Source organism: Pristiophorus japonicus, unplaced genomic scaffold (assembly GCF_044704955.1).
Source record: "Pristiophorus japonicus isolate sPriJap1 unplaced genomic scaffold, sPriJap1.hap1 HAP1_SCAFFOLD_234, whole genome shotgun sequence".
Taxonomy (NCBI): domain Eukaryota; kingdom Metazoa; phylum Chordata; class Chondrichthyes; family Pristiophoridae; genus Pristiophorus; species Pristiophorus japonicus.
The window spans coordinates 565,700-590,146 of NW_027252058.1; the positions used below are offsets into that span (position 1 = coordinate 565,700).

The 24,447-nt window shown below is 59.3% G+C and overlaps 1 protein-coding gene across 1 annotated transcript in view; it reads left to right on the top strand.

Moving 5' to 3' along the window:
* Positions 1 to 24,447, top strand: part of LOC139245758 (protein capicua homolog) — a 206,190-nt gene that overhangs the window by 177,370 nt on the left and 4,373 nt on the right. Inside the window, exons 3-5 of the mRNA XM_070871275.1 lie at positions 5,052 to 5,201; positions 7,422 to 7,611; positions 18,810 to 18,936. Of these exons, the coding sequence (XP_070727376.1) occupies positions 5,052 to 5,201; positions 7,422 to 7,611; positions 18,810 to 18,936 (467 nt within the window). The remainder of the gene's footprint in view (positions 1 to 5,051; positions 5,202 to 7,421; positions 7,612 to 18,809; positions 18,937 to 24,447) is intronic.

A 24,447-nucleotide genomic window follows, 5' to 3' on the forward strand; every position in this document is an offset into this window, starting at 1 on the left:
TGGGTACAGGTCTGTCACTGTATAACACTGGGATACAGTACTGGTGGGTACAGGTCTGTCAATGTATAACACTGGGGTACAGTACTGGTGGGTACAGGTCTGTCAATGTATAACACTGGGGTACAGTACTGGTGGGTACAGGTCTGTCACTGTATAACACTGGGGTACAGTACTGGTGGGTACAGGTCTGTCACTGTATAACACTGGTGTACAGTACTGGTGGGTACGGGTCTGTCACTTTATAACACTGGGGTACAGTACTGGTGGGTACAGGTCTGTCACTGTATAACACTGGGGTGCAGTACTGGTGGGTACAGGTCGGTGCTGTTTACCCAGAATGTTTGGGGGCAAAAACACAAAGGCAGAATATTATCTGAATGGTGGCAGATTAGGAAAAGGGGAGCTGCAACGAGACCTGGGTGTTATGGTACATCAGTCACTGAAAGTGGGCATGCAGGTACAGCAGGCGGTGAAGAAGGCAAATGGTATGTTGGCCTTCATAGCTCGGGGATTTGAGTATAGGAGCAGGGAGGTCTTAATGCAGTTGTACAGGGCCTTGGTGAGGCCTCACCTGGAACATTGTGTTCAGTTTTGGTCTCCTAATCTGAGGAAGGACGTTCTTGCTATTGAGGGAGTGCAGCGAAGGTTCACCAGACTGATTCCCCGGATGGCAGGACTGTCATATGAGGAGAGACTGGATCGACTTGGCCTGTATTCACTGGACTTTAGAAGGATGAGAGGGGATCTCATCGAAACATCTAAGATTCTGACGGGACTGGACAGGTTAGATGCGGGAAGAATGTTCCCGATGTTGGGGAAGTCCAGAACCAGGGGACACAGTCTTAGGATAAGGGGTAGGACATTTCGGACTGAGATGAGGAGAAACTTCTTCACTCAGAGAGTTGTTAACCTGTGGAATTCCCTGCCGCAGAGAGTTGTTGATGCCAGTTCATTGGATATATTCAAGAGGGAGTTAGATATGGCCCTTATGGCTAAAGGGATCAAGGGCTATGGAGAGAAAGCAGGAAAGGGGTACTGAGGGAATGATCAGCCATGATCTTATTGAATGGCGGTGCAGGCTCGAAGGGCCGAATGGCCGACTCCTGCACCTATTTTCTATGTTTCTATGTTTCTAAAGTTGTTTCACTGAGCGACGGCTCTTTTATCGGGTGCTCCCACTTTACATTTCTGCTTCTCTGCAAACAACAACAACAACTTATATTTATATAGTGCCATTAATGCAGTAAAATGTCCCAAGGCCCTTCACAGCAGTGTTATAAGACAAAAGAGATCAATTCTACAGAGAGCAGCATTCGAAGAAATTGCCGCAGGTAACTTGGTCAAAGAATCGGTTCTAAGGAACGTCTTAAAGGAGGAAAGAGAGGTAGAGAGTTTTAGGCAGGGAGTTCCAGAGCTTATCATCCAATTTAAAGAGAATTAACACTGAGAGACCCAGGAATAGCTGCCACGTAACTGCCCCAGGAAAAGGGCTTTGTCCCCAGCCACAGCGCATGTTAAACCACTCCAAATTTCAGCATCTCACTTCCTCTATGTTATCCAGTCACACACTCCCAGGGCAGGTACAGCACAGGGTTAGATACAGAGTAAAGTTCCCTCCACACTGTCCTATCACACACTCCCAGGGCAGGTACAGGGGGTTAGATACAGAGTAAAGCTCCCTCTACACTGCCCCATCAAACACTCCCAGGGCAGGTACAGCACGGGGTTAGATACAGAGTAAAGCTCCCTCTACACTGTCCCATCAAACACTTCCAGGGTAGGTACAGGGGGTTAGATACAGAGTAAAGCTCCCTCTACACTGTTCCATCAAACACTCCCAGGGCAGGTATAGCACGGGGTCAGATACAGAATAAAGCTCCCTCTACACTGTCCGATCACACATTCCCAGGGCAGGTACAGCACGGGGTTAGATACAGAGTAAAGCTCCCTCTACACTGTCCCATCAAACACTCCCAGGGCAGGTACAGGGGGTTAGATACCGAGTAAAGCTCCCTCTACACTGTCCCATCAAACACTCCCAGGGCAGGTACAGGGGGTTAGATACAGAGTAAAGCTCCCTCTACACTGTCCCATCAAACACTCTCAGGGCAGGTACAGCACAGGTTAGATACAGAGTAAAGCTCCCTCTACACTGTCCCATCAAACGCTCCCAGGGCAGGTACAGGGGGTTAGATACAGAGTAAAGCTCCCTCTACACTGTCCCATCAAACACTCCCAGGGCAGATACAGGGGGTTAGATACAGAGTAAAGCTCCCTCTACACTGTCCCATCAAACGCTCCCAGGGCAGGTACAGCACGGGTTAGATACAGAGTAAAGCTCCCTCTACACTGTCCCATCAAACGCTCCCAGGGCAGGTACAGCACGGGTTAGATACAGAGTAAAGCTCCCTCTGCACTGTCCCATGAAACAGTGCTTTTGGCCCAACCTCGAAGAGGAACCATTGTAGAACAACAACAACAACTTGTATTTATATAGGGCCTTTAACATAGTGAAACGTTCCAAGGCGCTTCACAGGAGTATTACGAGAAAAAACAATTCAATACCGAACTGCATAAGTAGAAATCAGCGCAGGTGACCCAAAGCTGGGTCAGAGAGGTAGGTTTTAAGGAGCGTCTTGAAGGAGGAGAGAGATAGAGAGGCGGAGAGGTTTAGGGAGGGAGTTCCAGAGCTTGGGGCCCAGGCAGCTGAAGGCACGGCCACCGATGGTGGAGTGATTATAATCAGGGATGGTCAGGAGGGCAGAGTTAGAGGAGTGCAGACATCTCGGGGGGTTGTGGGGCTGGAGATTACAGAGATAGGGAGGGGCGAGGGCCATGGAGGGATTTTTAAACAAGGATGAGAATTTTCAAATCGAGATGTTACTTAACCGGGAGTCAATGTAGGTCAGTGAGCACAGGGGGTGATGGGTGAGTGGGACTTGCTGCGAGTTAGGACACGGGGCAGCGAACACAGGGGGTGATGGGTGAGCGGGACTGGGTGTGAGTTAGGACACGGGGCACAGAGGGTGATGGGTGAGTGGGACTTGGTGCGAGTTAGGACACGGGGCACAGAGGGTGATGGGTGAGTGGGACTTGGTGCGAGTTAGGACACGGGGCACAGGGGGTGATGGGTGAGTGGGACTTGGTGCAAGTTAGGACACGGGGCAGCGAACACAGGGGGTGATGGGTGAGCGGGACTGGGTGTGAGTTAGGACACAGGGCACAGAGGGTGATGGGTGAGTGGGACTTGGTGCGAGTTTGGACACGGGGCACAGGGGGTGATGGGTGAGCAGGACTCGGTGCGAGTTAGGACACGGGGCAGCGAGCACAGCGGGTGATGGGTGAGCGGGATTGGGTGTGAGTTAGGACACGGGCTGCCGAGTTTTGGATGACCTGTAGTTTACGTCGGGTAGAATGTGAGAGACCGGCCAGGAGTGAGTTGGAATAGTCAAATCTAGAGGTAACAAAGGCAGGGATGAGGGTTTCAGCAGCGGATGAGCTGAGGCAGGGTGGAGACGGACGATGTTACGGAGGTGGAAATGGGCGGTTTTAGTTATACTGCGGGATATGTGGTCGGGAACTCATTTCAGTGTCAAATATAACACCGAGGTTGCGAACAGTCTGGATCAGCCTCAGACAGGAGTTGGGGAGAGGGATGGAGTCGGGGGCCTGGGGAACGGAGTTTGTGGCGGGGACTGAAAACAATGGCTTCGGTCTTCCCAATATTCAATTGGAGAACATTCCTGTTCATCCAGTACTGGATGTGGGACAAGCAGTGTGACAATTCAGAGACAGCGGAGGGGTGGAGAGAAGTGGGGGGGAGGTAGAGCTGGGGGTCGTCAGCGTACACGGGGAAACTGAGGCTGTGTTTCCGGATGATGTCGCTGAGGGGGCAGAATGTCGATGGGGAATAGCTGAGTATGAGTAGCAGTGAGATTTTCCATTTTCTCCAGCAGCGTGAGTGAGATTGTGGGATTGAGAGACCGACATTGCTTGCTGAATTGGGGCCAGTGTCGTGCTGCATTCACGGATCTACGTGGCTGATGTTTGATGGGGTCGGTCTTGCATTGATCTACCATGATCATGTCTCTTGGAATCGGCCCAAAGCGCTGTGGCGAGGGTCATCCAGCAGCAAGCCTCAGGGCCCACCAACAGACAACGGGTGGTCCTTTCCCACCGATGTGGGTTGCAGGAGGAACACTGGCCCAGGAAACCGGGAGAACAACCCGGCTGCTCTCATTCTCACCGTGGGGGTCACCATGTAAGACTGCGGCCCCTCCGAGGGAAGTCTTGCTGCAGTTACACAGGGTATTGGTGAGGCCACACCCGGAGTACTGCGAGCAGTTTACGTTTCCACATTTACGAAAGGATATACTTGCTTTGGAGGCTGTTCAGAGAAGGTTCACTCGGTTGATTCCGGGGATGAGGGGGTTGACTTATGAGGAAAGGTTGAGGAGGTTGGGCCTCTACTCATTGGAATTCAGAAGAATGAGAGGTGACCTTATTGAAATGTATAAGATTATGAGGGGACTTGACAAGGTGGATGCAGAGAGGATGTTTCCACTGATGGGGGAGACTAGAACTTGGGGGCATAATCTTAGAATAAGGGGCCGCCATTTAAAACTGAGATGATGAGGAATTTCTTCTCTCAGAGGGTTGTAAATCTGTGGAATTCTCTGCCCCAGAGAGCTGTGGAGGCTGGGTCAGTGAATATATTTAAGGTGGAGATAGACAGATATTTGAGCGATAAGGGAGTGAAGGGTTATGGGGAGCGGGCGGGGAAGTGGACCTGAGTCCATGATCAGATCAGCCATGGTCGTATTAAATGGCGGAGCAGGCTCGAGGGGCCGAATGGCCGACTCCTGCTCCTATTTCTGATGTTATGTATGGGCGGTGTGGGACTGGGCTCACTGTTAGTGCTGGGTTGAGTTGAGCTCTGTATTGCTCTGGGTCTGGGCGGTGGATAACTCCCTGACGTTGAGTGCGGTCTCTGACTGTTTCTGTGGCTGTGTATGGGGCCGGGACTGACTGCTCGTGTGTTCTGTCCACAGTCTGGACCAATGTGGAGCCACGCTCCGTCCCGGTCTTCCCCTGGCATTCATTGGTTCCCTTCCTGGCTCCCAGCCAGCCCGACTCTTCCGTCCAACCAACAGAGGCCCAGCATCCCACATGTCAGGCTGGATCATCCAATCAGGTCAAAGGTAGGTGCACACTCTGTGAGGGGGGATGGGTTTGCAGATGCCGCGCTGTGATTGGCTGTTGCTATCTGGCCCCCTCCTTGGCCCCCCCATCACCCCCCCCTCCCGTCCCTCACTCCCTGCCCCTCCTGTCCCTCACTCCCTGCACCCCCCCGTTCCTCACTCCCTCACTCCCTGCCCCTCCCGTCCCTCACTCCCTCACTCCCTGCCCCCCCACGTCCCTCACTCGCTGCACACCCCCCCCCCCCCCCTCATTCCCTGCCCCTCCCATCCCTCACTCCCTGACCCCCCCCCCCCGTCCCTCACTCCCTCACTCCCTGCCCCTCCCGTCCCTCACTCCCTCACTCCCTGCACCCCCCCCGTCCCTCACTCGCTGCACCCCCCCCCCCCCTCCCGTCCCTCACTCCCTGCACCCCCCCGTCCCTCACTCCCTGCACCCCCCCGTCCCTCACTCCCTCACTCCCTGCCCCTCCCGTCCCTCACTCTCTGCACACCCCCCCCCCCCGTCCCTCACTCCCTGCACACCCCCCTCCCGTCCCTCACTCTCTGCACACCCCCCCCCCCCGTCCCTCACTCCCTGCACACCCCCCCCCCGTCCCTCACTCCCTGCACACCCCCCCCCCCCCCCGTCCCTCACTCCCTGCCCCTCCTGTCCCTCACTCCCTGCACCCACCCGTTCCTCACTCCCTCACTCCCTGCCCCTCCCGTCCCTCACTCCCTCACTCCCTGCCCCCCCACGTCCCTCACTCGCTGCACACCCCCCCCCCGTCCCTCACTCCCTGCACCCCCCCGTCCCTCACTCGCTGCACACCCCCCCCCCCCTGTCCCTCACTCCCTGCCCCTCCTGTCCCTCACTCCCTGCCCCCCCCCGTCCCTCACTCCCTCACTCCCTGCCCTTCCCGTCCCTCACTCCCTCACTCCCTGCACCCCCCCCGTCCCTCACTCGCTGCACACCCCCCCCCCTTCCCTCACTCCCTGCACCCCCCCCCCCCCGTCCCTCACTCTCTGCACACCCCCCCCCCCCGTCCCTCACTCTCTGCACACCCCCCCCCCGTCCCTCACTCCCTGCACACCCCCCCCCCCCCCCGTCCCTCACTCCCTGCACACCCCCCCCCCCCCCCGTCCCTCACTCCCTGCACACCCCCCCCCCCCCGTCCCTCACTCTCTGCACACACCCCCCCCGTCCCTCACTCCCTGCACACCCCCCCCCCCCCCCCCGTCCCTCACTCCCTGCACACCCCCCCCCCCCGTCCCTCACTCCCTGCACACCCCCCCCCCCCCCGTCCCTCACTCTCTGCACACCCCCCCCCCCCGTCCCTCACTCCCTGCACACCCCCCCCCCCCGTCCCTCACTCCCTGCACACCCCCCCCCCCCCGTCCCTCACTCCCTGCACACCCCCCCCCCTCGTCCCTCACTCCCTGCACACCCCCCCCCCCCCGTCCCTCACTCCCTGCACACACCCCCCCCCTGTCCCTCACTCCCTGCACACCCCCCCCGTCCCTCACTCTCTGCACACCCCCCCCCCCCGTCCCTCACTCTCTGCACACCCCCCCCCCCCCGTCCCTCACTCTCTGCACACCCCACCCCCCCCCCCTGTCCCTCACTCCCTGCACACCCCGCCCCCCCCCCCGTCCCTCACTCTCTGCACACCCCGCCCCCCCCCCCCCGTCCCTCACTCCCTGCACACCCCGCCCCCCCCCCCCGTCCCTCACTCCCTGCACACCCCGCCCCCCCCCCCCGTCCCTCACTCCCTGCACACCCCCCCCCCCGTCCCTCACTCCCTGCACACCCCCCCCCCCCGTCCCTCACTCCCTGCACCCCCCCCCCCCCCCCGTCCCTCACTCCCTGCACACCCCCCCCCCCTGTCCCTCACTCCCTGCACACCCCCCCCCCGTCCCTCACTCCCTGCACACCCCCCCCCCGTCCCTCACTCCCTGCACACCCCCCCCCCCTGTCCCTCACTCCCTGCACACCCCCCCCCCCCCCCGTCCCTCACTCCCTGCACACCCCGCTCCCCCCCCCCCCGTCCCTCACTCCCTGCACACCCCGCCCCCCCCCCCTGTCCCTCACTCCCTGCACACCCCGCCCCCCCCCCGTCCCTCACTTTCTGGCCCCCCCCGTCACTCCCTCCCTGCCCCCTGGCCCCCCGCGCGCCGGCTCTGTGTTACTGATGATGTTGAGGGTTGTGACGGTGTCTTTAACCGTTCTTTCTGTTCCGGCAGAGCCTGTACAATCGGCGCAGAGAATGCGCAGTCCTGTGGAAGTGTCCCGGGACCTGGAGAGACGGGTGGAACCAGACAGCCCCCCGCAAATTGCCAGTGAGGTGCCCAAACCTCATCACCACGACGATGAAATGCAGGGCTTACCGGACCAGAGAATGGACAGCGAGACTGAGAGCGACCACGACGAGGCGTGAGTACTCAGGACACGTTCCACAACAGGCATTCATGTAATGTGTGCGGTTTACAGGAGTTAAAGTTCGACACAGAGCCAAAACCATAGAATAAAATGCTGGAAATCTCAGCGGCTCAGGCAGCATCTGTGGCGAGGAAGCAGAGTTATCATCATCATAGGCAGTCCCTCGGACTTGTTCCACTCTTAACGTGAGTTCTCAGGTGGCTGAACAGTCCAATACAAGAACCACAGTCCCTGTCACAGGTGGGACAGACAGTCGTTGAGGGAAGGGGAGGGCGGGACTGGTTTGCCGCACGCTCCTTCTAAGTTCCCGGGCAACTATGGTGGTGCGGCATTCCAGCCTGACGCTGTTGGAGTTGCCCATGAGAGTCCTGACGTTCTAGGTCCCGAACTTCATGTTCGAGAAGTGGAAGATGCCTGTGCGTGAGTTCTTTTAATGTGGGGTGGTCATTGCACACTGGCTACCACACGGGTTTAGCTGAGCAAGGTCTTGGCCCAGTGGCAAGGGGGTCCAAGATGACTGGAGACCAGGCTCTGTTGGATAGGTTAGGTGAGTGGGCAAATGCATGGCAGACGCAGTATAATGTGGATAAATGTGAGGTTATCCACTTTGGTGGCAAAAACACGAAGGCAGAATATTATCTGAATGGCGGCAGATTAGGAAAAGGGGAGGTGCAACGAGACCTGGGTGTCATGGTTCATCAGTCACTGAAAGTGGGCATGCAGGTACAGCAGGCGGTGAAGAAGGCAAATGGTATGTTGGCCTTCATAGCGAGGGGATTTGAATACAGGGGCAGGGAGGTGTTGCTACAGTTGTACAGGGCCTTAGTGAGGCCACACCTGGAGTATTGTGTACAGTTTTGTTCTCCTGATCTGAGGAAGGACATTCTTGCTATTGAGGGAGTGCAGCGAAGGTTCACCAGACTGATTCCCGGGATGGCAGGACTGTCATATGAGGAGAGACTGGATCGGCTAGGTTTATATTCACTGGAATTTAGAAGGATGAGAGGGGACCTCATAGAAACTTATAAGATTCTGATAGGACTGGACAGGTTAGATGCAGGAAGACTGTTCCCGATGTTGGGGAAGTCCAGAACCAGGGGTCACAGTCTAAGGATAAGGGGTAGACCATTTAGGACTGAGATGAGGAGAAACTTCTTCACCCAGAGAGTGGTGAACCTGTGGAATTCCCTGCCGCAGAGAGTTGTTGAGGCCAGTTCATTGGATATATTCAAAAGGGAGTTAGATGTGGCCCTTATGGCTAAAGGGATCAAGGGGTATGGAGAGAAAGCAGGAAAGGGGAACTGAGGGAATGATCAGCCATGATCTTATTGAATGGTGGTGCAGGCTCGAAGGGCCGAATGGCCGACTCCTGCACCTATTTTCTATGTTTCTATGTTTCTATGTTTCTATGTTTCTGTGTTTCTGTGTTTCTATGTTTCTGTGTTTCTATGTTTCTATGTTTCTGTGTTTCTGTGTTTCTGTGTTTCTGTGTTTCTATGTTTCTATGTTTCTGTGTTTCTGTGTTTCTATGTTTCTATGTTTCTATGTTTCTGTGTTTCTGTGTTTCTGTGTTTCTGTGTTTCTGTGTTTCTGTGTTTCTATGTTTCTATGTTTCTGTGTTTCTGTGTTTCTATGTTTCTATGTTTCTGTGTTTCTGTGTTTCTGTGTTTCTATGTTTCTATGTTTCTGTGTTTCTGTGTTTCTATGTTTCTATGTTTCTATGTTTCTGTGTTTCTGTGTTTCTATGTTTCTATGTTTCTGTGTTTCTGTGTTTCTGTGTTTCTATGTTTCTATGTTTCTGTGTTTCTGTGTTTCTATGTTTCTATGTTTCTATGTTTCTGTGTTTCTATGTTTCTATGTTTCTATGTTTCTATGTTTCTATGTTTCTGTGTTTCTATGTTTCTGTGTTTCTATGTTTCTGTGTTTCTATGTTTCTATGTTTCTATGTTTCTATGTTTCTATGGGCCTAGTTGCCTACGGAGAGACGTTGGCCATAGGCTCGGCGCTGGGTGGCGCCCTTGATGGTGGGTAGTCCACGGCTTGGTTGGGAGGGTCAGTGGCCCACCGGGGTTCAGAGTGGGAGGGTGGGGTGGGGGGGGTCACAGCCATGGCACTCAGCACGTGCTGGAGGAGAAGAGGAGGCCAGGTCACCGGTGGGGAAGCAGAGTTAACGTTTCAGGTCAGTGACCCTTGGTCAGAACTGGAGAGTGTTCGACAAGAACGGGTTCGTAACCAGCACTGAAAGTGGGGGGAGGGGAGGGGAGGTCTGTGATAGGGTGGAAGGCAGGACAGATTCGAGACAAACCTGCCTCTTTGACCAAGCTTGTGGTCATCCGCCCATCTATCTCCTCATGTGGCTCGCTGTCACATGTTCTTTGTTAACGCTCCTGTGAAGCGCCTTGCATAACCAGCAGTGTCAGTACAAGCTTGGGCAGGATATTCTGCTCCTTTGTGCTGCGGGTTTCGCCCCGGAGACCCCCCCCGCCCTGATCCCCCACTCAGGTTTACGGGCGGCACTGCTGGGTGTACAACTCCCCTGCTTGTGACACAGGCAGCAGTTTGAGCTCCTGCCCGACCAGTCCACCCGGAAGTGCGCCCGCAATGTCCGGCTGGGAAACCGGTCCCGGAGGCGGAGAGGTGGGTCATGGGCTCCAGGCATAAGTGCGAGTGTTTTTTGTTTTAAATATTCGTGCGATTTGTGTTGCGATGGGCAATGATTTTTTTTTTAGGTTTCCCCCCCCACACTCCCGTCGCCCCCCCAGGCTCCTCTCGGAGCGCTCCTGGCCTGGCTCATTAGCTCGGGAGCTTCCCATCCTAACGCCCCACGAGAGGTGTACAACGCCTTGCCTAACGCTGCACCCCGGATCCCTAAACTTACCCAGCGAGGCGCAAACTGTTCCCGGGCGCGAACTCTCCCGTCACCCGCCGCCGTTAGCGCCCCGTCAACAGAGAAGCCGAAAGTCCAGCCCATGATGTTGAAGGTGATGGACAGCTGCCCTGGGCCACCCCGGGGGTAAAGTGACTGATAACTGACACACCCGTAGGTCGCTGGAGAGCAGAGCCCTTCCCCTCTCTTGGATCTGCTCTGGCTGTGTTACGTCTCCCGGGGGCTGTGTCGCTGGACACGGGGTTTAACGGGACACTCCCGCGGCTGTGTCACTGGACACGGGGTTTAACGGGACACTCCCGGGGGCTGTGTCGCTGGACACGGGGTTTAACGGGACACTCCCGGGGGCTGTGTCACTGGACACAGGGTTTAACGGGACACTCCCGGGGCTGTGTCACTGGACACGGGGTTTAACGGGACACTCCCGGGGCTGTGTCACTGGACACGGGGTTTAACGGGACACTCCCGGGGCTGTGTCACTGGACACGGGGTTTAACAGGACACTCCTGCGGCTGTGTCACTGGACACTGGGTTTAACGGGACACTCCCGCGGCTGTGTCACTGGACACGGGGTTTAACGGGACACTCCTGCGGCTGTGTCACTGGACACTGGGTTTAACGGGACACTCCCGCGGCTGTGTCACTGGACACGGGGTTTAACGGGACACTCCTGCGGCTGTGTCACTGGACACGGGGTTTAACGGGACACTCCCGGGGGCTGTGTCACTGGACACAGGGTTTAACGGGACACTCCCGGGGCTGTGTCACTGGACACGGGGTTTAACGGGACACTCCCGGGGCTGTGTCACTGGACACGGGGTTTAACGGGACACTCCCGGGGCTGTGTCACTGGACACGGGGTTTAACAGGACACTCCTGCGGCTGTGTCACTGGACACTGGGTTTAACGGGACACTCCCGCGGCTGTGTCACTGGACACGGGGTTTAACGGGACACTCCTGCGGCTGTGTCACTGGACACTGGGTTTAACGGGACACTCCCGCGGCTGTGTCACTGGACACGGGGTTTAACGGGACACTCCTGCGGCTGTGTCACTGGACACAGGGTTTAACGGGACACTCCCGGGGCTGTGTCACTGGACACAGGGTTTAACGGGACACCCCCGCGGGCTGTGTCACTGGACACGGGGTTTAACGGGACACTCCCGGGGCTGTGTCACTGGACACGGGGTTTAACGGGACACTCCTGCGGCTGTGTCACTGGACACTGGGTTTAACGGGACACTCCCGCGGCTGTGTCACTGGACACTGGGTTTAACGGGACACTCCCGGGGCTGTGTCACTGGACACGGGGTTTAACGGGACACCCCCGGGGCTGTGTCACTGGACACTGGGTTTAACGGGACACTCCCGCAGCTGTGTCACTGGACACAGGGTTTAACGGGACACCCCCGGGGCTGTGTCACTGGACATTGGGTTTAACGGGACACCCCCGAGGCTGTGTCGCCGGACACAGGGTTTAACGGGACACTCCCGGGGGCTGTGTCACTGGACACGGGGTTTAACGGGACACTCCCGCGGCTGTGTCACTGGACACAGGGTTTAACGGGACACCCCCGGGGCTGTGTCACTGGACATTGGGTTTAACGGGACACCCCCGAGGCTGTGTCGCCAGACACAGGGTTTAACGGGACACTCCCGGGGGCTGTGTCACTGGACACGGGGTTTAACGGGACACTCCCGCGGCTGTGTCACTGGACACAGGGTTTAACGGGACACCCCCAGGGTTGTGTCACTGGACATTGGGTTTAACGGGACACCCCCGAGGCTGTGTCGCCGGACACAGGGTTTAACGGGACACTCCCGGGGCTGTGTCGCTGGACACAGGGTTTAACGGGACACTCCCGGGGCTGTGTCACTGGACACAGGGTTTAACGGGACACCCCCGGGGGCTGTGTCGCTGGACACGGGGTTTAACGGGACACTCCCGGGGGCTGTGTCACTGGACACAGGGTTTAACGGGACACTCCCGGGGCTGTGTCACTGGACACGGGGTTTAATTGGGACACTCCCGGGGCTGTGTCACTGGACACGGGGTTTAACGGGACACTCCCGGGGGCTGTGTCGCTGGACACGGGGTTTAACGGGACACTCCCGGGGCTGTGTCACTGGACACGGGGTTTAACGGGACACTCCTGCGGCTGTGTCACTGGACACTGGGTTTAACGGGACACTCCCGGGGCTGTGTCACTGGACACGGGGTTTAACGGGACACTCCTGCGGCTGTGTCACTGGACACAGGGTTTAACGGGACACTCCCGGGGGCTGTGTCACTGGACACAGGGTTTAACGGGACACTCCTGCGGCTGTGTCACTGGACACTGGGTTTAACGGGACACTCCCGGGGCTGTGTCACTGGACACTGGGTTTAACGGGACACTCCCGCGGCTGTGTCACTGGACACGGGGTTTAACGGGACACTCCTGCGGCTGTGTCACTGGACACTGGGTTTAACGGGACACTCCCGGGGCTGTGTCACTGGACACGGGGTTTAACGGGACACTCCTGCGGCTGTGTCACCGGACACAGGGTTTAACGGGACACTCCCGGGGGCTGTGTCACTGGACACGGGGTTTAACGGGACACTCCTGCGGCTGTGTCAATGGACACTGGGTTTAACGGGACACTCCCGGGGCTGTGTCACTGGACACTGGGTTTAACGGGACACTCCCGGGGCTGTGTCACTGGACACGGGGTTTAACGGGACACTCCCGGGGCTGTGTCACTGGACACGGGGTTTAACGGGACACTCCCGGGGCTGTGTCACTGGACACGGGGTTTAACGGGACACTCCTGCGGCTGTGTCACTGGACACAGGGTTTAACGGGACACTCCCGGGGCTGTGTCACTGGACACAGGGTTTAACGGGACACCCCCGCGGGCTGTGTCACTGGACACGGGGTTTAACGGGACACTCCCGGGGCTGTGTCACTGGACACGGGGTTTAACGGGACACTCCTGCGGCTGTGTCACTGGACACTGGGTTTAACGGGACACTCCCGCGGCTGTGTCACTGGACACTGGGTTTAACGGGACACTCCCGGGGCTGTGTCACTGGACACGGGGTTTAACGGGACACTCCTGCGGCTGTGTCACTGGACACTGGGTTTAACGGGACACTCCCGCGGCTGTGTCACTGGACACTGGGTTTAACGGGACACTCCCGGGGCTGTGTCACTGGACACGGGGTTTAACGGGACACCCCCGGGGCTGTGTCACTGGACACTGGGTTTAACGGGACACTCCCGCAGCTGTGTCACTGGACACAGGGTTTAACGGGACACCCCCGGGGCTGTGTCACTGGACATTGGGTTTAACGGGACACCCCCGAGGCTGTGTCGCCGGACACAGGGTTTAACGGGACACTCCCGGGGGCTGTGTCACTGGACACGGGGTTTAACGGGACACTCCCGCGGCTGTGTCACTGGACACAGGGTTTAACGGGACACCCCCGGGGCTGTGTCACTGGACATTGGGTTTAACGGGACACCCCCGAGGCTGTGTCGCCAGACACAGGGTTTAACGGGACACTCCCGGGGGCTGTGTCACTGGACACGGGGTTTAACGGGACACTCCCGCGGCTGTGTCACTGGACACAGGGTTTAACGGGACACCCCCAGGGTTGTGTCACTGGACATTGGGTTTAACGGGACACCCCCGAGGCTGTGTCGCCGGACACAGGGTTTAACGGGACACTCCCGGGGCTGTGTCGCTGGACACAGGGTTTAACGGGACACTCCCGGGGCTGTGTCACTGGACACAGGGTTTAACGGGACACCCCCGGGGGCTGTGTCGCTGGACACGGGGTTTAACGGGACACTCCCGGGGGCTGTGTCACTGGACACAGGGTTTAACGGGACACTCCCGGGGCTGTGTCACTGGACACGGGGTTTAATTGGGACACTCCCGGGGCTGTGTCACTGGACACGGGGTTTAACGGGACACTCCCGGGGGCTGTGTCGCTGGACACGGGGTTTAACGGGACACTCCCGGGGCTGTGTCACTGGACACGGGGTTTAACGGGACACTCCTGCGGCTGTGTCACTGGACACTGGGTTTAACGGGACACTCCCGGGGCTGTGTCACTGGACACGGGGTTTAACGGGACACTCCTGCGGCTGTGTCACTGGACACAGGGTTTAACGGGACACTCCCGGGGGCTGTGTCACTGGACACAGGGTTTAACGGGACACTCCTGCGGCTGTGTCACTGGACACTGGGTTTAACGGGACACTCCCGGGGCTGTGTCACTGGACACTGGGTTTAACGGGACACTCCCGCGGCTGTGTCACTGGACACGGGGTTTAACGGGACACTCCTGCGGCTGTGTCACTGGACACTGGGTTTAACGGGACACTCCCGGGGCTGTGTCACTGGACACGGGGTTTAACGGGACACTCCTGCGGCTGTGTCACCGGACACAGGGTTTAACGGGACACTCCCGGGGGCTGTGTCACTGGACACGGGGTTTAACGGGACACTCCTGCGGCTGTGTCAATGGACACTGGGTTTAACGGGACACTCCCGGGGCTGTGTCACTGGACACTGGGTTTAACGGGACACTCCCGGGGCTGTGTCACTGGACACGGGGTTTAACGGGACACTCCCGGGGCTGTGTCACTGGACACGGGGTTTAACGGGACACTCCCGGGGCTGTGTCACTGGACACGGGGTTTAACGGGACACTCCTGCGGCTGTGTCACTGGACACAGGGTTTAACGGGACACTCCCGGGGCTGTGTCACTGGACACAGGGTTTAACGGGACACCCCCGCGGGCTGTGTCACTGGACACGGGGTTTAACGGGACACTCCCGGGGCTGTGTCACTGGACACGGGGTTTAACGGGACACTCCTGCGGCTGTGTCACTGGACACTGGGTTTAACGGGACACTCCCGCGGCTGTGTCACTGGACACTGGGTTTAACGGGACACTCCCGGGGCTGTGTCACTGGACACGGGGTTTAACGGGACACCCCCGGGGCTGTGTCACTGGACACTGGGTTTAACGGGACACTCCCGCGGCTGTGTCACTGGACACTGGGTTTAACGGGACACTCCCGGGGCTGTGTCACTGGACACGGGGTTTAACGGGACACTCCCGGGGCTGTGTCACTGGACACGGGGTTTAACGGGACACTCCCGGGGCTGTGTCACTGGACACGGGGTTTAACAGGACACTCCTGCGGCTGTGTCACTGGACACTGGGTTTAACGGGACACTCCCGCGGCTGTGTCACTGGACACGGGGTTTAACGGGACACTCCTGCGGCTGTGTCACTGGACACTGGGTTTAACGGGACACTCCCGCGGCTGTGTCACTGGACACGGGGTTTAACGGGACACTCCTGCGGCTGTGTCACTGGACACAGGGTTTAACGGGACACTCCCGGGGCTGTGTCACTGGACACAGGGTTTAACGGGACACCCCCGCGGGCTGTGTCACTGGACACGGGGTTTAACGGGACACTCCCGGGGCTGTGTCACTGGACACGGGGTTTAACGGGACACTCCTGCGGCTGTGTCACTGGACACTGGGTTTAACGGGACACTCCCGCGGCTGTGTCACTGGACACTGGGTTTAACGGGACACTCCCGGGGCTGTGTCACTGGACACGGGGTTTAACGGGACACCCCCGGGGCTGTGTCACTGGACACTGGGTTTAACGGGACACTCCCGCAGCTGTGTCACTGGACACAGGGTTTAACGGGACACCCCCGGGGCTGTGTCACTGGACATTGGGTTTAACGGGACACCCCCGAGGCTGTGTCGCCGGACACAGGGTTTAACGGGACACTCCCGGGGGCTGTGTCACTGGACACGGGGTTTAACGGGACACTCCCGCGGCTGTGTCACTGGACACAGGGTTTAACGGGACACCCCCGGGGCTGTGTCACTGGACATTGGGTTTAACGGGACACCCCCGAGGCTGTGTCGCCAGACACAGGGTTTAACGGGACACTCCCGGGGGCTGTGTCACTGGACACGGGGTTTAACGGGACACTCCCGCGGCTGTGTCACTGGACACAGGGTTTAACGGGACACCCCCAGGGTTGTGTCACTGGACATTGGGTTTAACGGGACACCCCCGAGGCTGTGTCGCCGGACACAGGGTTTAACGGGACACTCCCGGGGCTGTGTCGCTGGACACAGGGTTTAACGGGACACTCCCGGGGCTGTGTCACTGGACACAGGGTTTAACGGGACACCCCCGGGGGCTGTGTCGCTGGACACGGGGTTTAACGGGACACTCCCGGGGGCTGTGTCACTGGACACAGGGTTTAACGGGACACTCCCGGGGCTGTGTCACTGGACACGGGGTTTAATTGGGACACTCCCGGGGCTGTGTCACTGGACACGGGGTTTAACGGGACACTCCCGGGGGCTGTGTCGCTGGACACGGGGTTTAACGGGACACTCCCGGGGCTGTGTCACTGGACACGGGGTTTAACGGGACACTCCTGCGGCTGTGTCACTGGACACTGGGTTTAACGGGACACTCCCGGGGCTGTGTCACTGGACACGGGGTTTAACGGGACACTCCTGCGGCTGTGTCACTGGACACAGGGTTTAACGGGACACTCCCGGGGGCTGTGTCACTGGACACAGGGTTTAACGGGACACTCCTGCGGCTGTGTCACTGGACACTGGGTTTAACGGGACACTCCCGGGGCTGTGTCACTGGACACTGGGTTTAACGGGACACTCCCGCGGCTGTGTCACTGGACACGGGGTTTAACGGGACACTCCTGCGGCTGTGTCACTGGACACTGGGTTTAACGGGACACTCCCGGGGCTGTGTCACTGGACACGGGGTTTAACGGGACACTCCTGCGGCTGTGTCACCGGACACAGGGTTTAACGGGACACTCCCGGGGGCTGTGTCACTGGACACGGGGTTTAACGGGACACTCCTGCGGCTGTGTCAATGGACACTGGGTTTAACGGGACACTCCCGGGGCTGTGTCACTGGACACTGGGTTTAACGGGACACTCCCGGGGCTGTGTCACTGGACACGGGGTTTAACGGGACACTCCCGGGGCTGTGTCACTGGACACGGGGTTTAACGGGACACTCCCGGGGCTGTGTCACTGGACACGGGGTTTAACGGGACACTCCTGCGGCTGTGTCACTGGACACAGGGTTTAACGGGACACTCCCGGGGCTGTGTCACTGGACACAGGGTTTAACGGGACACCCCCGCGGGCTGTGTCACTGGACACGGGGTTTAACGGGACACTCCCGGGGCTGTGTCACTGGACACGGGGTTTAACGGGACACTCCTGCGGCTGTGTCACTGGACACTGGGTTTAACGGGACACTCCCGCGGCTGTGTCACTGGACACTGGGTTTAACGGGACACTCCCGGGGCTGTGTCACTGGACACGGGGTTTAACGGGACACCCCCGGGGCTGTGTCACTGGACACTGGGTTTAACGGGACACTCCCGCAGCTGTGTCACTGGACACAGGGTTTAACGGGACACCCCCGGTGCTGTGTCACTGGACATTGGGTTTAACGGGACACCCCCGAGGCTGTGTCACTGGACACAGGGTTTAACGGGACACCCCCGGGGTTGTGTCACTGGACATTGGGTTTAACGGGACACCCCCGAGGCTGTGTCGCCGGACACAGGGTTTAACGGGACACTCCCGGGGGCTGTGTCACTGGACACGGGGTTTAACGGGACACTCCCGGGGGCTGTGTCACTGGACACTGGGTTTAACGGGACACTCCCGCGGCTGTGTCACTGGACACGGGGTTTAACGGGACACTCCCGGGGGCTGTGTCACAGGATACGGGGTTTAACGGGACACTCCCGGGGGCTGTGTCACTGGACGCAGGGTTTAACGGGACACCCCCGGGGCTGTGTCACTGGACACAGGGTTTAACGGGACACTCCCGGGGCTGTGTCGCTGGACACAGGGTTTAACGGGACACTCCCGGGGCTGTGTCGCTGGACACAGGGTTTAACGGGACACTCCCGGGGCTGTGTCACTGGACACTGGGTTTAACGGGACACCCCCGGGGCTGTGTCACTGGACACGGGGTTTAACGGGACACTCCCGGCGCTGTGTCGCTGGACACTGGGTTTAACGGGACACTCCCGGGGCTGTGTCACTGGACACGGGGTTTAACGGGACACTCCCGGGGCTGTGTCGCTGGACACAGGGTTTAACGGGACACTCCTGGGGCTGTGTCACTGGACACGGGGTTTAACGGGACACTCCTGGGGCTGTGTCACTGGACACAGGGTTTAACGGGACTCTCTCTCTCTGGCCTGCAGCTTTCTGACCAGCACGGGAGTGGACACGGTCTGTCTCGCGCCCGAGAAACGCAGGACCAAGTCGCTCAGCGCGCTGCCGAAGGAGCGAGACTCGTCTTCCGAGAAGGACGGTCGGAGCCCCCACAAGGTAGGCAGCTCGCCGGGGTGGGCGGGGCGGGGGCCGGGGCGGGGCAGGGGCCGGGGCGGGGCGGGGGGCCGGGATGGGCGGGGGCGGGGGGCCGGGGTGGGGCAGGGGCCGGGGCGGGGCGGGGGCCGTGGTGGACGTGGGCGGGGGGCCGGGATGGGCGGGGGGGCGGGGCGGGGACTGGGGTGGCCGGGTGGGCGGGGGGGCGGGGGGGCGGGGCGGGGACCGGGATGGGCGGGTTGACGGGGCGGGGACCAGGGTGGGCGGGGTGGGGGGCCGGGGCGGGGCGGGGGTCGTGGTGGACGTGGGCGGGGGGCCGGGGTGGGCGGGGGGCGGGGCGGGGCTGGGGTTTGTGAGAGGGAAGGGCCTTCTGCAGTGGGGTGACAGCAACACATTTCACATCGAGTTCATCGAGTGTACAGCCCATTGGGTCCCAGCGCTCCGTGCCGGGGTTTATGTCCCACACCAGCCCCCTCCCTCCCCTCTCCATCTCACCCCATCACCATCTCCTTCTATTCCTTTCTCCCTCATGTCTTTATCCAGTTTCCCCTTAAATACATCGATACTGTTCACCTCAACCCCTCCCTGTGGGAGCGAGTTCCACATTCTCACCTCTCTCTGGGTAAAGAACTTTCTCCTGAATTCCCCGTTGCTTCCTGGCCAGTGCCGGGCCATTCCCGGGTTCCCGGCCAGTGCCGGGCCATTCCCGGCCAGTGCCGGGCCATTCCCGGGTTCCCGGCCAGTGCCGGGCCATTCCCGGCCAGTGTCGGGCCATTCCCGGCCAGTGTCGGGCCATTCCCAGCCAGTGTCGGCCCATTCCCAGCCAGTGTCGGGCCATTCCCAGCCAGTGTCGGGCCATTCCCAGCCAGTGTCGGGCCATTCCCAGCCAGTGTCGGCCCATTCCCAGCCAGTGTCGGCCCATTCCCGGCCAGTGTCGGGCCATTCCCAGCCAGTGTCGGGCCATTCCCAGCCAGTGTCGGGCCATTCCCAGCCAGTGTCGGGCCATTCCCGGCCAGTGTCGGCCCATTCCCCGCCAGTGCGGGCCATTCCCGGCCAGTGTCGGGCCATTCCCGGCCAGTGTCGGGCCATTCCCGGCCAGTGTCGGGCCATTCCCCGCCAGTGCGGGCCATTCCCGGCCAGTGCCGGGCCATTCCCGGCCAGTGCCGGGCCATTCCCGGCCAGTGCCGGGCCATTCCCGGCCAGTGCCGGGCCATTCCCGGCCAGTGTTGGGCCATTCCCGGCCAGTGCCGGGCCATTCCCGGCCAGTGTCGGGCCATTCCCGGCCAGTGTCGGGCCATTCCCGGCCAGTGTCGGGCCATTCCCGGCCAGTGTCGGGCCATTCCCGGCCAGTGTCGGGCCATTCCCGGCCAGTGCAGGGCCATTCCCGGCCAGTGTCGGGCCATTCCCGGCCAGTGTCGGACCATTCCCGGCCAGTGTCGGGCCAATCCCGCTGTGAAGCATGTGCATGTGTTTCAATGTCTCCACAAGATCCTACAAATCCCCTGGGAGGACAGGCGCACCAACATTAGTGTCCTCGACCAGGCCAACATCCCCAGCATCGAAGCACTGACCACACTTGACCAGCTCCGCTGGGCAGGGCCACATTGTCCACATGCCTGACATGAGTCTCCCAAAGCAAGCGCTCCACTCGGAACTCCTTCACGGCAAACGAGCCAAAGGTGGGCAGAGGAAACGTTACAGGGGACACCCTCAAAGCCTCCCTGATAAAGTGCAACATCCCCACCGACACCTGGGAGTCCCTGGCCAAAGACCAGTCCGCCCTAAGTGGAGGAAGTGCATCTGGGAGGGCGCTGAGCACCTCGAGTCTCGTCGCCGAGAGCATGCAGAAACCAAGCGCAGGCAGTGGAAGGAGCGTGCGGCAAACCTGTCCCACCCTCCCCTTCCCTCAGCGACTGTCTGTCCCACCTGTGACAGGGACTGTGGTTCCTGTATTGGACTGTTCAGCCACCTGAGAACTCATGTTAAGAGTGGAAGCAAGTCTTCCTCGATTCCGAGGGACTGTCGATGATGCTGATGGTATTTCAACAGTTGGATGGGCTCCACTGTTGCATAAAAAGAAAGACTTGCATTTATATAGCGCCTTTCATGACCACTGGGCATCCCAAAAGCACTTTACAGCCAATGAAGTACTTTTGGAGTGTAGTCACTGTTGTAATATGGGAAACGCAGCAGCCAATTTGCGCACAGCAAGCTCCCACACACAGCAATGTGATAATGACCAGATAATCTGTTTTTGTTATGTTGATTGAGGGATAAATATTGGCTCAGGACGCTGGGGGTAACTCCCCTGCTCTTCTTCATAATAGTGCCATGGGATCTTTTATGCCCACCCGAGAGAGAAGACCAGGTTTAACATCTCATCCGAAAGACGGCGCCTTCGAGTGCAGCACTCCCTCAGTACTGCCCCTCCGACAGTGCGGCACTCCCTCAGTACTGCCCCTCCGACAGTGCAGCACTCCCTCAGTACTGCCCCTCCGACAGTACAGCACTCCCTCAGTACTGCCCCTCCGACAGTACAGCACTCCCTCAGTACTGCCCCTCCGACAGTACAGCACTCCCTCAGTACTGCCCCTCCGACAGTACAGCACTCCCTCAGTACTGCCCCTCCGACAGTGCGGCGCTCCCTCAGTACTGCCCCTCCGACAGTGCGGCGCTCCCTCAGTACTGCCCCTCCGACAGTGCAGCACTCCCTCAGTACTGCCCCTCCGACAGTACAGCACTCCCTCAGTACTGCCCCTCCGACAGTACAGCACTCCCTCAGTACTGCCCCTCCGACAGTACAGCACTCCCTCAGTACTGCCCCTCCGACAGTACAGCACTCCCTCAGTACTGCCCCTCCGACAGTACAGCACTCCCTCAGTACTGCCCCTCCGACAGTACAGCACTCCCTCAGTACTGCCCCTCCGACAGTACAGCACTCCCTCAGTACTGCCCCTCCGACAGTACAGCACTCCCTCAGTACTGCCCCTCCGACAGTACAGCACTCCCTCAGTACTGCCCCTCCGACAGTACAGCACTCCCTCAGTACTGCCCCTCCGACAGTACAGCACTCCCTCAGTACTGCCCCTCCGACAGTACAGCACTCCCTCAGTACTGCCCCTCCGACAGTACAGCACTCCCTCAGTACTGCCCCTCCGACAGTACAGCACTCCCTCAGTACTGCCCCTCCGACAGTTGGGCACTCTCTCAGTACTGCCCCTCCGACAGTACAGCACTCCCTCAGCACTGCCCCTCCGACAGTACAGCACTCCCTCAGTACTGCCCCTCCGACAGTACATCACTCCCTCAGTACTGCCCCTCCGACAGTACAGCACTCCCTCAGTACTGCCACTCCGACAGTACAGCACTCCCTCAGTACTGCCCCTCCGACAGTACAGCACTCCCTCAGTACTGCCCCTCCGACAGTACAGCACTCCCTCAGTACTGCCCCTCCGACAGTACAGCACTCGCTCAGTACTGCCCCTCCGACAGTACAGCACTCCCTCAGTACTGCCCCTCCGACAGTACAGCACTCCCTCAGTACTGCCCCTCCGACAGTACAGCACTCCCTCAGTACTGCCCCTCCGACAGTACAGCACTCCCTCAGTACTGCCCCTCCGACAGTACAGCACTCGCTCAGTACTGCCCCTCCGACAGTACAGCACTCCCTCAGTACTGCCCCTCCGACAGTACAGCACTCCCTCAGTACTGCCCCTCCGACAGTACAGCACTCCCTCAGTACTGCCCCTCCGACAGTACAGCACTCCCTCAGTACTGCCCCTCCGACAGTTGGGCACTCTCTCAGTACTGCCCCTCCGACAGTACAGCACTCCCTCAGCACTGCCCCTCCGACAGTACAGCACTCCCTCAGTACTGCCCCTCCGACAGTACAGCACTCCCTCAGTACTGCCCCTCCGACAGTACAGCACTCCCTCAGTACTGCCCCTCCGACAGTTGGGCACTCTCTCAGTACTGCCCCTCCGACAGTACAGCACTCCCTCAGCACTGCCCCTCCGACAGTACAGCACTCCCTCAGTACTGCCCCTCTGACAGTACATCACTCCCTCAGTACTGCCCCTCCGACAGTACAGCACTCCCTCAGTACTGCCCCTCCGACAGTACAGCACTCCCTCAGTACTGCCCCTCCGACAGTACAGCACTCCCTCAGTACTGCCCCTCCGACAGTACAGCACTCGCTCAGTACTGCCCCTCCGACAGTACAGCACTCCCTCAGTACTGCCCCTCCGACAGTACAGCACTCCCTCAGTACTGCCCCTCCGACAGTACAGCACTCCCTCAGTACTGCCCCTCCGACAGTACAGCACTCCCTCAGTACTGCCCCTCCGACAGTTGGGCACTCTCTCAGTACTGCCCCTCCGACAGTACAGCACTCCCTCAGCACTGCCCCTCCGACAGTACAGCACTCCCTCAGTACTGCCCCTCCGACAGTACAGCACTCCCTCAGTACTGCCCCTCCGACAGTACAGCACTCCCTCAGTACTGCCCCTCCGACAGTACAGCACTCCCTCAGTACTGCCCCTCCGACAGCGCAGTGCCCTGCTCCCTCAGCACTGCACGGGAGTGTCGGCCTAGATTTTTTTTTTTGAGCTCCAGTCTATGAAATGCGACAGGGACCCACAATCTTCTGACTCCGAGGCGAGTGTGCTGCCCACTGAGCCACAGCTCCCCCTGAGATAGTCCCCCTACACTGCGTTCCGTGTCGGCTCCCACGTGTAGAATGACTCGGGTTGTGTGAGTCAGCACCCCGGAGAGCGGTGGGGAGGAGATGTAGTGGGAGTGGGTGGGGGGGGGGCCTTTAAATTAAAATGCCTTTTTGTGCTGTCAGCTCCTGGGTGGATGAGTCACGGAGGCCGTGATTGGATGCTTGGTGCCTGTGTCGAGGTGCTGCTCAGGCTGTCAGAGTGTTGGAGCACTGTGACCACACAATGGAGCATCAGTGACTGGCTGATGACCTCGTGTCTCCTGCTGGTTACCGAAGCTTCCTGTAACTGGAGAGCTGCAACCCGAGCTGATCTCACCATTACTCACACAGCGCAATAATAGAGCAGTAGAGGGAGAGGGACAAACAAAGGCAGTCACAATCAATTCTGCCACTCTGCTCTTTGTTAAATGCATCTCTGTTCAGCCCCTGGAGCCTGTTACACAGGAACAGGAGGAGGCCCATTCAGCCCCTCGAGCCTGTTACACAGGAACAGGAGGAGGCCCATTCAGCCCCTCGAGCCTGATACACAGGAACAGGAGGAGGCCCATTCAGCCCCTCGAGCCTGATACACAGGAACAAGAGGAGGCCCATTCAGCCCCTCGAGCCTGATACACAGGAACAGGAGGAGGCCCATTCAGCCCCTCGAGCCTGATACACAGGAACAGGAGGAGGCCCATTCAGCCCCTCGAGCCTGATACACAGGAACAGGAGGAGGCCCATTCAGCCCCTCGAGTCTGATACACAGGAACAGGAGGAGGCCCATTCAGCCCCTCGAGCCTGATACACAGGAA